Source organism: Pteronotus mesoamericanus, unplaced genomic scaffold (genome assembly GCF_021234165.1).
Source record: "Pteronotus mesoamericanus isolate MK-2021 breed Mesoamerican mustached bat unplaced genomic scaffold, CSHL_Meso_final contig_20, whole genome shotgun sequence".
Taxonomy (NCBI): Eukaryota; Metazoa; Chordata; class Mammalia; order Chiroptera; family Mormoopidae; genus Pteronotus; species Pteronotus mesoamericanus.
Window position 1 is genome coordinate 42973971 of NW_026555085.1, and position 14599 is coordinate 42988569.

General features: G+C 34.6%; 1 protein-coding gene across 1 annotated transcript in view; it reads left to right on the top strand.

Moving 5' to 3' along the window:
- The window catches only part of DOP1A (DOP1 leucine zipper like protein A), a 114326-nt gene that overhangs the window by 26217 nt on the left and 73510 nt on the right, over positions 1 to 14599 (top strand). Inside the window, exons 2-3 of the mRNA XM_054569663.1 lie at positions 7163 to 7353; positions 9548 to 9729. Coding sequence (XP_054425638.1) covers positions 7216 to 7353; positions 9548 to 9729 — 320 coding nt within the window. The 5' untranslated portion in view covers positions 7163 to 7215. The remainder of the gene's footprint in view (positions 1 to 7162; positions 7354 to 9547; positions 9730 to 14599) is intronic.

The following is a 14599-nucleotide window of genomic DNA, read 5'->3' on the forward strand; positions in this document are numbered from 1 at the left end:
GACAACATGTATGAAACTAGAGAGTATTATGCTAAAGTGAAATATGCCAGGCAGTGAAAGATCAATGCCATATGCTCTCATCAATAAGTGGAACCTAGTCAAAACAAACAAGCAAGCAAAATAGAACCAGAGACATGGAAATAAAGAACAAACTGACAGTTACCAGAGCGGTGCAGTGTGCATGATAATGGGGTAAACAAGGGGAGGTGTCAAGTCAGTAACACATATAAAGGACCCATGGACAAGGACAATAGCAGGGGGAGGCTTGAATGTGGGAGACCAGGATGGGCAGCCCAGGGGAGAGCAATAGAGGAAAAATCAGGACAACTGTAATTGAATAGCAACAAAAAGATATTTTTAAAAAGCAGAGGTTCAGAAATGTCACAAAACAACCACCTCTATGAAGATAATAAAGATACAAAAAGGAATAAAAAAAAGGTTAAAGGAAAATGAAAAGTACTTTATTTTTTTATTTTTAAATGTTTTATTTTTAAATCATGTTTATTCTATGACAGTTGTCTCAATTTTTCCCTCTTTGCCCTCCTCCACCCATCCCACCCCACCCCCCTTTCCTGCAGTCAATTCCCACTCTGTTGTCCTTGTCCATGGGTCATTCATACATGTTATTTGTCTAGTTCCTTTTCCTTCTTTCCACCATTGTCATCCTTCCCCATCCCCTCTGGTCACTTTCAGTCTGCTCCACGTTTCTAAGCCTGTGGTTTACTTTGTTTCTTATTTTGTTGAGTAGATTCCACTTATATGTGAGATCATATGGTATTTGCCTTTCACTGACTGGCTTATTTCACTTAGCATAATATTCTCCAGTTCCATCCATGGTGTCACAAAAGGTAGGAGTTCCTTCTTTCTTTTTTTGAACTTCAGATTGCTTTTATTTATTTATTTTTAAATGTCAGAATCCATTATAAAATATTAAAAAATTTAAATCCATTATAAAATCTCAGCAATTAAAACAACATGACATCAGCCCAGAAATAATCAAGTAGATCAATGAAATAAAATGAGTATTCTAGAAACAAATGTATATATCTAACAATGTAATATATGATTAACTTGATATTTCAAATCAAAGGGGAAAATAAGGCTTATTCAACAAATAAGGTGCATGGACCACTATTACTTGAAATAAAACAAATAGCCCTATTCCACACATTATACAAAAAACATTCAGGTGAGTTAAAAATCAATATGTAAAATCTAAGGAGTTTTAGGAGAAATACAAACTAATATTTTTCTTACCCTGAAGTAACATATTCAAACCCAGAAGCCATAAAGTAAAATATTGACAATATGACTATATTAAACATTTAAGACTATGTAGTAATACAAATATTTAAAAAGTTAAAGGACAAGTAATAGATAAGGGAAGTATTTGCAACATATCTAAAAAAGGGTTAATAGTTTATTTTTAAGGAAAAAATTCTACAGACATTTAATCAAAAAATAGATAAAGAATACCAAAAAGTCATTTAAAGCTTTTCAAAAATAATAGAAATAGGCAAGAAATATACAAAAACAAATTTAGTTTCAACAAATAGTAAAGTAACAAAATAATACATCACTGTCACAATCAGGTTAATAAGCATTAAAAATATTGGTAATATCAAGTATTGGTGACTGTGAAGAGTGTGTATTCATAGACTCTTTTTCTTCATCTTCTTAAAGCAGTCCCGTTAGCATATATTGCAGTGCTGGTTTGGTGGTGTATTCTTTTAGCCTTCTTTTGTCTGGGGCAACCCCTTATTTCGCCTTCCATTTTAATTGAGAGCCTTGCTGGGTAGAGCAGTCTTGGTTGCAGGCCTTTTCTTTTCATGGCTTGGAATATTTCTTGCCATTCCCTTCTGGCTTGTAGTGTTTCTGCTGAGAGGTCAGCTGCCAGCCATATCGGGGCTCCCTTGTATGTTACTACCTCTTTCTCCCTTGCTTCCTTTAGGATTCTCTGTTTGTCTTTGCTATTTTCCATTTTAATGATGATGTGTCTTGGAGTGAGCTTCATTGGATTCCTCTTGAATGAGGCACTCTGTGCTTCCTGGACTTGTGTGATTTTTTCTCTCCTCCAATTAGGGAAGTTGTACATAATTACTTTTTCAAACACGTTCTCTACCCCTTGTTCCTCCTCTTCTCCTTTTACTATCCCTATTATGCGAACATTATTACATTTCAGGTTGTCCTGCATTTCCCTGAAGGCCTCTTCATTCTTTTTGAGTCTTTTTTCATTTTTCTCTTTCTGGGAGCTTTTCTCTACCTTGTTCTCCAGCTTGCTGATTCGATCCTCTGTTTTATCTAGCCTGATTTTGATTCCTTCTACTGTGTTCTTCAATTCAGAAATTGTATTCTTCATTTCATCTTGTCTCTTATTGGTAGTTTCTATGTCCTCTTTCATGCCTTTATAGTTTGCAGTAAAAATCTCGTAGTTTCTCTCTAGTTTTTTGTAATTCTCTCTGAGCTTACTGAGCTCATTAAGCTTCCTTAGAACTATTGTTTTGAACTCAATATCTGATAGTTTCAATTTCATTTAGTTTTCTTTCTGGGGATTCCTCCTTTCCTTTCAACTGGTGAGTATTTCTTTTTCTTCCCATTATTTGTGAGACTCTTCTGCTTCTGCTTCTTAAATTAATCTGTCTTGGTTTCCTGACCTTGTGGTGTGAACTTCTATGGTAGAAGACTGCTGTATTTTTTTTTTTTCCTGGATCTGCCTCTGATGATGTCAGATGTTGACCCTGTCTGACCTTAGGCAGTCTTTTCAAAACCTCCAGGAATCTACTGTCTGTGGCTGTCTTCTTCAGCTGTTAATCAAGTCACTTTGCACTCAGCAGGCCTGCTTAGATAGCACAAGGTGGGGCAGAGTCCTTCCTAGAGGTGGGGTTATTGGATCCTTTCCTGCTGCTGCTACTCTGGGGAGTGGTCTGCCTGAGCCAGATGGCTGCTGCCATATGCGGAAAGAGTCAGGACCAGGATCCCGCCAGCCATCTCTTTATTCTCTCCCCAAAGCCTCTGCAGTCTCTCCTCAGGTGTCTTGAGACCACTCCATGCCCCCTTTAGCCAGGGATCTACTATCTGTGGCTGCTACTCCCTACTCAGCAGTAGGGCTTTAGCACTATCGGGCCAGGGCTGAGTCCCTCCTGGGGGTGGGGCTGTCGTGTCCTCTCATGCTGTTGCTGCTCAGGGGAGTGGTCTGCCTGAACAAGATGGCTGCTGCCATATAGAGGATGAGCCAGCACTGGGATCCCACCAGCTACTCTCTCAGTTTGCTCCCCAAAGGCTCCTTGCCCAGCCTATCCTCAGGTGTCTCCAGCCCACTCTGCCCCCACCTTTGCCAAATCCCAGGGTAAGTGACTGCAAATAAAAATGTGTTGGCCCTTTAAACAGCTCTTTGCGTCTCCAGCCACCTGTCTCTGGCAGAGAGCAACCCTGCCGCTTTTCACAGCTGGCTGTTTTCTGTGTAGTTTTTGGGCTCTGGTGCCGTAGGCTGGAGATCCCCACTTATGGTTTAGACCCCACTGTTCTCAGGGGGATCCAACTGGCCGTTTCAATATCCTTCTGGTGCTGCTGCCCATGGGCGCCCCGCCTTCCTTCTCAAGTCTCTACCGCACTCCTTACCAGTTAGGTTGTGCAAAAGCTGATTCTTCTGTCTGAGGTTATAAGGCTCCTCTCTCGCTATTGTTCAGTTGTTTGTTCCAGGTGAATTCTCCACAATTTAGTTGTAATTCCAGATTGGTCCTCGGAGGAGGTCAGTGTGTCTTCCACTCACTCCTCTGCCTTCTTGATTCTCGAAAAGTACTTTAAATATAATGGAGAAATATAAGCAATAATGGTCAAGGAGGATCATATCGAAGAAATTCACCGTCCATTTAGTGGAATTCTCAGGAAGCTTACAAACATAAAACTGTAATCAGTAAAATAGTAGAAACAAGTGTCCATGAATTAATATACATATTTATTATATATATAATCTTCAAACAAAAATATCCACCAAGAATTGGAAAAAACATTGAAGAAAGTTTAAAAGTTAAGAGAGTATCCTACAAGTATCAGACAACAATATAACAATTATTAACCCTGCCTAGGTGGGTCAGTTGGTTGGAGAATCATCCCATACAGCAAAAAATGGTTTCAGGCTCTATTTCCCTTCAGGTCCCATACCTAGGTTGCAGGTTTGATCCCCAGTCAGGGCGGGTATGGGGGGCAACTGATCAATGTTTCTCTCCCACATCGATGTTCCTCTCTTCCTCTCTCCCTCTCTTTCTTTAAAATCAATAAAAGCATGTCTCTGATGAGGATAATAAAAGAAGAAAGAAGGAAGATAGGAAGGGAAGGAAGGGAAGAGAAGGAAAAGGAAATTATCAGACAACAAGAAACAAGGATCAGATTCATATCTGATTTATCTTCAAATTATGCTCCAATATAATGGAAAATATTTATAAAATTCTGAGGAAAAATATTTATGACTTTAGTTTTTCATCTAAAAATAAAGTATTAAAGTAATAAAAACAAATTAACTTTGTCTAATGCAAGCAGGTTTTACTAATATAGACTGTGTTTCCTAGAGTAGTAATTTTTGAACTTTTTGAGCATTATGTTGAAAAATATTATTGAGAATATTATTAAAGTAGTAGGCTTATCTCCCCCCAAAAATGTAAGATATATATTTTGCCTGTAATTTGAGGGAGTTCACATTCCATGAAGCCCATTTTGTATATGTGTATATATCTTTACTGAGATAATTTGCATACATATGATTCACCCATTTAAAGTGTATAATTCAGTGATTTTCAGAACATTAAGAGTTGTGTAATCATTCTTACAATCAATTTGGAACATTTTTATGATCCCAAAGAGAAACCCCATTCTCTTTAGGAATCACTCTCCATTTCTCCACTTATTCCAGCCCCACCACCACCCTACGCAAAAACTAATTTACTTCTGTCTCTATACATTTGTCTATTCTGGACATTTATTATAAATAGAATCATATAATTATGTTTTTTTGTGAGTGGTTTCTTTCACTTAGCATGTTTTCAGTGTTCATCTATGTTGTAACATGTATCGGTACTTCATTCCTTTTTATGGTTGAAGAATATTCCAATGTGTTTTATTTATCCGTACATTACTTGATGAATATTTGTGTTTTTTCCTCTTTTTAGCTATTATGGATAATTCCTCTTTGAACACTCATCCAAAAATTTTTGTGTAGACATGTTTTCATTTGTCTTGGGTACATAAACATACTTAGCAGTGAAATTGCTATATCATACAATAATTGTTAACCTTTTGAGAACTGCCAGACTATTTTCCAAAGCAACTGCACTAATTTACATTCCTCCCAGCAGTGTAGAAGGTCTCCATTTCTTTGCCAATTTTTTTAATTATTTTTTTTATTCCAGCCATCCTAGTTGTACCTCACTGTAGTTTTGACTTGCATTCCTGGTGATTAAGGATGTTGCATATCATTTTATCTACTTATTGACCATTTGTATATATTTAGAGAAATGTCATCTCACATCCTTTGCCCATTTTTAAATTATCTGTCCTTTTATTATAAATTTGTAAGAGTTCTTTATATATATTTCAAATTCCTTATCAGAAATACGGAAGATAGATATTCTCCCATTCTGTGAGATGGTGATGTCCCTTGTAGTACAAAAGTTTTTAATTTTGATGGAGTCCAATTTATCTACTTTTTTTTCTTCTGTTATGTCATCACTGTTATTTCCAAGACTGGTTGGCCCTAGGTCACAAAGGTTTAATCCTGTATTTTCTTCTAGGGTTTTTATAGCACTGTTATGTTGAAATCTATGACCCATATCGAGTTAATTTTTGTGTAGGTGTAAGGATGGAATAAACTTCATTCTTTTACAGAAGTGGATATCCAGTTATCCCAAAACCATTTGTTGAAAAGACTATTTTTACACCACTCCTCTCCCCATTTAATTGTGTTAGACTTCCCTGAGACCCTCCTTAGACCATTCTTAGACCCTCCTTCAGTTCCATGAACCCAGCTCTAGGGAAAGTTTTAGAGTTAGTTAACTAAGTCTGAAAGGATACCAAAATAATTGCAGCAGCAGAGGTTACATTGGTTTCTAAGTAAAGCCTCAATTAAATCCCGTTACTAATCTGTGTTGGTTATCTATTGCTGTATAATAAATTACTCCCTGACTCCAGTAGCTTCAAACAGCATACTCTCTGGAGGTCATGAATTTGAGGGACAAAGCTATGTAGCTCTGGCTTAGGTTCTCTCATAAAGTTACAATCAAGGTATCAGTTGGTGTTGCAGTCAAATCAAGGCTTGCCTGGGGATAGAGGGTCTGGTTCATTCTCATGGCTGTTGTCAGAAAACCTCAAGTCCTTACCACAGGAAGTAATCCATAGGGCTCTTCAAAGTGTCCTCATGATATGGAGGGTGGCTTTCCTCAGCACTAATGATGAGAAAGAAAGAGACAGAATCTGGAATGCTTTTATGACATAGTCTTAGCCATTATACATTGTCATTTCTGCCTATTATTTTCCTTAGAATTAAGTCACAAAGTCCAGCCCAAGGGGCTGGAGTATTAGGTACCACTTTTTGAAAGTGATATCAAAGAATTTGTGAATAAATTTTAAACTACCACATATATTTGTCATTTTTATTAAAATTAAGAAATTAAGGTTTAATTTCAAAGAGCTGTTCCTTCATATTATATGCTAATATACTGCTTAATAAAATAAGATAATCTCCAAGTCATTCATTTTATCTTTTCCTTTTTTTTTTGTGCATGTTTTTGATATTTACAGTCTAACCAGTCTTAGTGTATAGGATCAAAACAAAATAAAAAGCTATGTATATCAGAAATATTTTGTCAGCAAATATGACAGGGAAATAACATGACTTCTAAACTGAAGTAAGTATAGACTATTTCCTACTCTTCTATATCCCTAAAATCTCACAGCCTTTTTTTCCAGTTCCTAGGAAGGAACACAGAATGGGTTGTCTTTAAAGCTGTCTTTTAATATTTCCATGACCCTGCATACTAGCTGACCAAAAGTATTAACCTCTTCTAATTTAAGTAACATTTTAAAGTTAGTGGTTAACTCTGTAAAAGATCATCTGAACCCATTTTAATACTTTACTTATAACTTTGGTTCCTCTGACAAAATTCTTTTGTAGGTAATGATTTTACATGATTTTGGAACTGGCCTCCAGTGAGACACTGTGGGAGGATGAACACAGAAGAGCTGGAGTTACTGAGTGACTCCAAATATAGAAACTATGTAGCCGCAATTGACAAAGCACTAAAGAATTTTGAATACTCCAGTGAATGGGCAGATTTGATATCTGCACTTGGAAAACTTAATAAGGTATGTCAGTCTTATCCATTTTATAAAAAGTAGTAAAAACCAGAAATCTGTCTATGCTTATTAAATTTCTCTAAATCCTGAAAAAATTTGAAAAGATAACTAAACCTCAGAATTACTTTTGTTACTGCTATTTTACTTCATGAGTGACATGCCTGTGTAGTCAGTCACATTTTTAAGGCCAAAACAACAAAATTATAGTTGTTATTATTATTACCTATAAAAACACAAGACAAAGAAGCACATATGCTAACCATAGGGCTAATAGGTTTCTGTAGTTGAGTATCAGATAGGGTTCTGGAGTTCATGGCAACAAAGTGAAAACGTGCATATGGAAAGCAGTAACTAATACATCTTTCGCAAATCGTATGTAACAGTAAGGAAACACTGTATATCCAACCAAGCCTTAATTATAGTCAGTACAGTATTTTTACAAAAATTACAAGCAGTCACTTAGAGGTTGGCCTTGAATGATCTTTCTTGGCTTCTCTTGTTTTTATCCATTGTAAATATGATGGTATCATTGATCGTGGTTTTAAATTTTGACACTATTTTTCTCCTTAGCTAAAATCACATTTTTATCACCTTACATCAATAGTTTTATTTTTTGAAATTTTTTTCTGTTTTTTTAAAGTAGCTGTCATGGAATAGGAATACTTCTAAATATTAAATGAACCAGGGGTGCAGACAGAAAAAGAAAGCTCTTTCAATAACAATTTTAACTTCAAACAGCTTAGCATGCAATTATTAGGGAAGAAATTTGTCTTAAAATATACACTGAGGACATTAGTTTTCCTTCTGATACTATAGATGATTACCTTGATATTTTAAAGAGAAAAGCTTTCATTTTCAGTATGCCAAGGGTTTACCTTAAAATTAAATGCCCAAACTTGTGTTTGACATGTTAAATTCTAACATTTATAATTTGAGGTTTGATTTTCAGATTTTTTATAGCATCTCCATGAAACTACAACCAACAGTACTAGTTTGCTTAAAGGTAGTTAGGTTCTTTTTTGTTCTGAAGAGTCTCTTTCTGAAGACTTGCTAGGAACTATATTTAAAAACAGTTCAAAGTAATGGAAATTAATTTGCTTAATTACACACATAATTTGTTTTTCATAGTTATCAATATTCATGTAAACAGATTTTACTGTATCCTGATAATTCAAAGTAGGATATTCAAGTCTTTAATTAAAGTTACCTAAAGTGGCAGTGAAACAAATAAAGGCTTTTTATATTTTTAAATATAAAATGGACCTCAGTTATAGCCTCTATTTTTTTTTTAAATGAACTTAGCGTGACTCCTGCTAATACTGCCTTTGGCAGGTCTCATTTTACGTATTTTAATCTCTGTTCTTTATTTTGCAAAATTAAAGAGCTGTTGTGTACTTCTAAATTCAGCTCCAATACATTATTCTATATTCATTCTTAGTGTTCATTTTATAATATTCTATCGTCCTTTTAGCATAATACTTTGAAGAAATACATTCATAAGTTCTCTTTATTACTTAAATAACTAATTTGCTTTGGGTGGTTTGTAAAATAGCATCTTTTTCAATAAATTCTACCCTAACCATTATCTTTTAAGAAATGTTATGATTGAATAAAGCAAAATATGTTTGGGTCATTTGGGAAATGAAGTTAATAAGAACAAGTAGCCAATTTTAGTCTCATGTAGATTCTTGTAAACATTGCAATTACTTGTTTACATGTAACATGTCTAGTGTAACGATACAATGTTTAGTGTAACATGATACATTAAAGCAGTGGTTGTCCCTCTTCCAACTACATATCTATGCTGAAATCCAGTATTTTTTATATATTTCAAACAACATATCCAAGTAGAACAAAGGCTGATTAACAGTAAAGTTTTACAAAAAAAGCTAAAACAATGCCTCTCTTCTGAAAAAATTTGTTTTGGAATATTGTTATTTTTCATAAAAATACACTATTTCTGTTAACATGCAATGGATTTTAAAATACACATTAAATATTTTTTTAAATCTTCAGTTTTAATTTTAAATATGATACACCCTGTAGAGGTAACTAACAAAAATAAAAGGTTTTTGGTCTCCTCCCTACTTTTTTAAAGTATAAGGAAGTTCTATAAGGATTTTTTGATAATAATGTGTTAGAAAGTGGAAATAAAATAAAATGTAGTATTTTTTTCTCCCTGAATTAAAATGTTTTCTTCAAGGTTTTACAGAATAATGCCAAGTACCAAGTAGTACCTAAAAAGCTGACTATAGGCAAACGCCTAGCTCAGTGTCTACATCCAGCATTACCAGGTGGAGTTCATCGGAAGGCACTTGAAACATACGAAATTATCTTCAAAATCATTGGACCTAAGCGACTTGCCAAAGATCTTTTTTTATATAGGTAAGAATAATTTTACTGTCTATTTACATATAAGTAAAAAATATTTTTAACTATTGTATGCTTTTTTGCAGTATAAGTTAAAAAATTGAAAATTCCATGATGATGGAGGTTTTCAGATATAGGTCTTAAATATTTTGATAGTTAAATGGTTCAGAAAAATTTTAACTATTGTTTAACGTAAAATTTTTTCCTTAGAGGTTCTTTATGAAGTTTTTATTCAAAATGGTTGAGACTACAGGACCTCATACTTTTTTAAGCTTGAGAACTATCCTGAGAAAAAATACAATACCTTGATCTCTCAGTAGTTTTCAATATTGTTGACCATTCTCTACTTGAAATATTCTTTTCTCTTGCCCTCTGTGATACCATGTTCTACAGTTTAGTTCCTTGATCAGTTTACCAACCTTCCCTCCTTTCCTTGAAATCTACTTATCGAGTTTCTTAATGTCCTTGCTTAGTCCTGTACCCTATGATTCCACTTTATATTCACTTCTTGGATGTGTTTATCCATGCCCATGATTTATCTTCTATGTACTTGGCTTCTGCTTTAAATTTCTGGCTTACTTGACATGATTGTGTGGATTTTTAAAAGACAGTTGACTTATTTTGCTTATCATGGTATTGTCAAATTTATCTATGTTGTCATAAATTGCAGTATTTCATCTTTTCCTGTGGCTGAGTAGTATTCCATCATATGTATGTACCACATCTTTTCTATCCAGTCATCTGTTGAGGGATACTTTGGTTGTTTCCATGTCTTGGCCACTGTGAGTAATGCTGTAGTGAACATTAAAGGCACATATATCTTTGCAAATAAATGGTTTCAAATTTTCAGGTAGATACCCAGACAAGGGATCACTAGGTCATATAAGTCAAACATAGAACGTCAAGAACCATATGATTGCACTCATCTGTGTATTATAAAACTGAAAGCAACAAATGTACAAACAGACAAAGAAGAATTCATAGACATAGACAATAGTATGGTGGTTACCAGAGAGAAAAGGGGCGGGGTACTAAACAGTAAAGTGGGGTCAAGTATATGCTGACAGAAGGAGATTTGCCTTTGGGTGGTAAACACTCAATGCACTATACATGTGATATATCATAGAATTGTGTACTTGAAACCTATATATATATATTATGATTTTATTAACCATTGTCACCCCTATAAATTTAATTTTTTAAAAAAGACAATTGAGGCTCAACCTGTTTCAAACTAAACTCATCCTCTTCTGTTACACACCTGGCCTTCTGCAGTGCACTAAAGCTCAGTAAATGGCATCATTGTCAATCCATTTACATAAGTCTAAAATCTGCAAGTTACACTTGATATCTTGTTTTGCTTGCCCCATCCTGTTTCCTCCCATGTAAATTCTGTCACTAAGAGTTCTGTTTAATAGTAATTAAGAGCAGAGGCCATGGAGCCAGACTGTTTTTACCACTAACTTGTTCTGTGACCTTGGGCCATTTTCTTCACCTGTGTGTATGTTCTCATCTGCAAAATGTCCAATTTTATAGGTTGTTAATAGAATTAAGAGTTAATACGTAAAGTGCTTAGAACAATGTGTAATGTTAGTTCAATAAATGTTAACTGTTGTTATGATATACATCCCAAATACATTTACTTCTCTCTACCTTTACTAGCTGCATCCATGCTAAGTCAGCATCATTTTTAGCCTGGTTTTTATCACTGGCCTCATAACAGTCACGCATCTGTTTTTGTCCCCTTACACCCTTCTCTTCACACAGTACCAGAGTAAACTTTTTAGTGTATTAAATAATGTCATCCCACTGCTAAAAATCTCCATCGACTTCTCTCTGTCATACTTAAAAGAAAAATTCAAAGTCCTTACCACGGCTTCTTACAGCTTTGTGTACTCTGGCCCTGGCTCTGTTGATGACCTTCAAGTCCTACCACTTTTCTCCCAATTTATTTCATTCTGGTGACACAGATCTCTTTGCTTATTCTTCTTCATTTTCTTTGCTTTTCCCTCACCGTATGCTCTAATGTAGCTCTTTTGATTTAATATCAACTCCTCAGAGAAGACTTGCCTAATTACCCCACCTGAAATCACCCTTCCTCTACATCTTTGTCTTTAGTACTCTGTAGTTTATTGTGATGTATTCAGAGGTAGGTATCTTTTTATTTATCCTGTTTGGGGTTGATTGGGATTTTTAAATCTATTAATTAATGCCTTTAATCACTTCTAGACTCTCTTCCAGAGAAAATTTGCCTTTACTCCAACTACTCTCTCTTTCCTTTTTTTGGAATTATGATTAAACATGTTGAATCTTCTCACTCTGGCTTCTGCATCTCTTAACCCCTTTTCACTATTTTCAAAGTTATTTTTTTCCTCTCTGTAATGCATTCTGGGTAATTTCCTCTTACCTAGCATTCAGGTTACTAATTTGCTCTCTTTTTATCATGTATGTGTAAATTTTTTTTGTTTTTCCCTCAACTTTATTAAGATATAATTGATATATAATATTATATAAGTTTAAGTTGTACAACATAAGGATTTTATATATATAAAGATATATATTTATATATATAGGGAGTGTGTGTGTGTGGCCAAAAAGTCTGTTTAGTTTTTTTCCCCATTAAAAAAAAAGACAAATTTTTCATTTTCACCAATAGCTTTATTGATTTAGATATTTCAAGTCTGTTGGCTGTCTCCCACTTGGTATTGATTGTTCTCAATTAATGTCTTGATTCAGTCGCTATCAACTTCAACTGATCTACTTGACAATAGGGTATCGTACAACAAGAAATCTTCAGCACTTCAAGAACCACTTCTGACACAGTCAGTCAGAACACCTTCTCCATATACTGCACAAATTTTTGTGTGTGTGTTTCAGTTGCACTTTTACCTTTCTTGAAATCATAGGGCATAATCTTCCAAAAATGTTGCATATTTTCTTCCACCTTCAATATTAAAATAGTTACACAAAAATTCACCAATTTTGGTAATTTTTTAAATGCACACTAATATGACAGCTGTCACAATGTAATCTAACAAAGCTGTTTTGAATGAAGTTAAAGACAACTAAGTGCTACTAGAGTCACTGTACAGATAACACCAAACAAACTTTTTTGCCAACCCAATACATATATTGTGCGTGTGTGTCTATATACACACACACACACACGTGATTACCACAGTAACTTAACAGTCATTGCCTCACATAGTTTATGCCTCAAATATATGTTTATACCAGTATCATACTGTTTTGATTATTGTAGCTTTGTAATACAGTTTGAAATCAGAAAGTGTGATGCCTTCAGCTTTGTTCTCCTTTCTTGGTATTGCTTTGACCATTCAGGGTCTTTTGTGGTTCCAGAGGAATTTTATGATTTCCTTTTTATTTCAGTAAAAAAATGTAATTGAAAACTTGATGTGGATTGCATTGAATCTCTATAAATGGCTTTCAGTACTATGGATATTTTAATAATATTCTTCTAACTCATGGACATGTGATATCTTTCCATTTATTTGTATCCTCAATTTCTTTCATTAATGTCTTAGGGAGCCTTTAGAATTTTCTACATATAAAGTCATGTCATCTGCAACTAGAGACAATTTTGTCTCATTCTTTCCAGTCTGGATACCTTTGTTTCTTTCATAATTGCTCTGGCAAGGTGCACCCTGTTTTCAGTTCTGTGTTAAGTGGGCTGTGTTGAATCAGAGTGGTAAAAGTGGGTACCTTTGTCTTGTTCCTGATCTGAGAGAAAAAGCTTTCAACCTTTCATCAGTGAGTATAATCCTGATCTTAGAAAACTTTCATGCCTTGATCACTGCATACATACACAAAATACATTGTTATTTATGGCCTTTATTATGTTGAGGTAATTCCTCTATACCCAATTTATTTAGAGTTTTTACAATGAATAGATGTTGAGTTTTGTCAAATACTTTTCGGTCTCTATTGAGATCATTTGCTTTTTATCTTTAATTTAATAGAATTCCATATGTTGAACATTTGTTGAATTGCATAAGTTGAACCATCCTTGCATCCCAAGGATGAATCCCACTTGGTATTGGTATATAATTCATGGTGTATGATACTGGCCTGCAATTTCATTTTCTTTTAGTGCCCTTATCTGGTTTTGATATCAAGATAATGCTGGCCTGCTAAAATGAGTTTGGGAATGTACCCTACTCTTCAGTTTCTGGGAGGAGTTTCAGAAAGATTGACATTAATTTTTCTTTAAGTGTTTGTTAGAATTCACCAGTGAATGCCCTGGCCGCTGCAGCTCAGTTAGGTGGATGTTGTCCCCCAAACCGAAAGGCTATGGATTTGATTCCCTGTCAGGGTACATGGCTGGGCTGTGTGTTCAGTCCCCGGTCAGGGCATGTGCAGTAGGTAACTCATTGATGTTTCTCTCACATTAACGTTTCTCTTTCTCTCTTTCCCCGTCTCTTCCCTTCTTTCTAGAATCAATCAAAGAAATAAAAAATTTAAAAAAAAAAAATCAATGAAACCATCTCGTCCTGGGACTTCTCTTTTTGGGAGGTTTTTGATTATTGATGTTATCTCCTTTTTATTCCTCTGTTTAGATTTTCTATTTCTTCAAGATTTAATCTTGATAGGTTTTATGTTTCTAGGAGTTTATTCGTTCCAAGTTATCTAATTTCTTTACATATAATTATTCATAGCAGTCCTCTATGATTCTTTATATTTCTGTGATGTCAAGTATAATGTTCCCTTTATTTATAATTTTACTCATTTGGTTTCTTATTTTTTTCTTGATTAATGTAGCTCAGGATTGGTCAATTTTATTTTTTCTGAAGATGGAACTCTTAATTTTATTAATCTTTTCTGTTGCTTTTTCTGTTCTCTATTTCATTTACTTCTGCTCTAATCT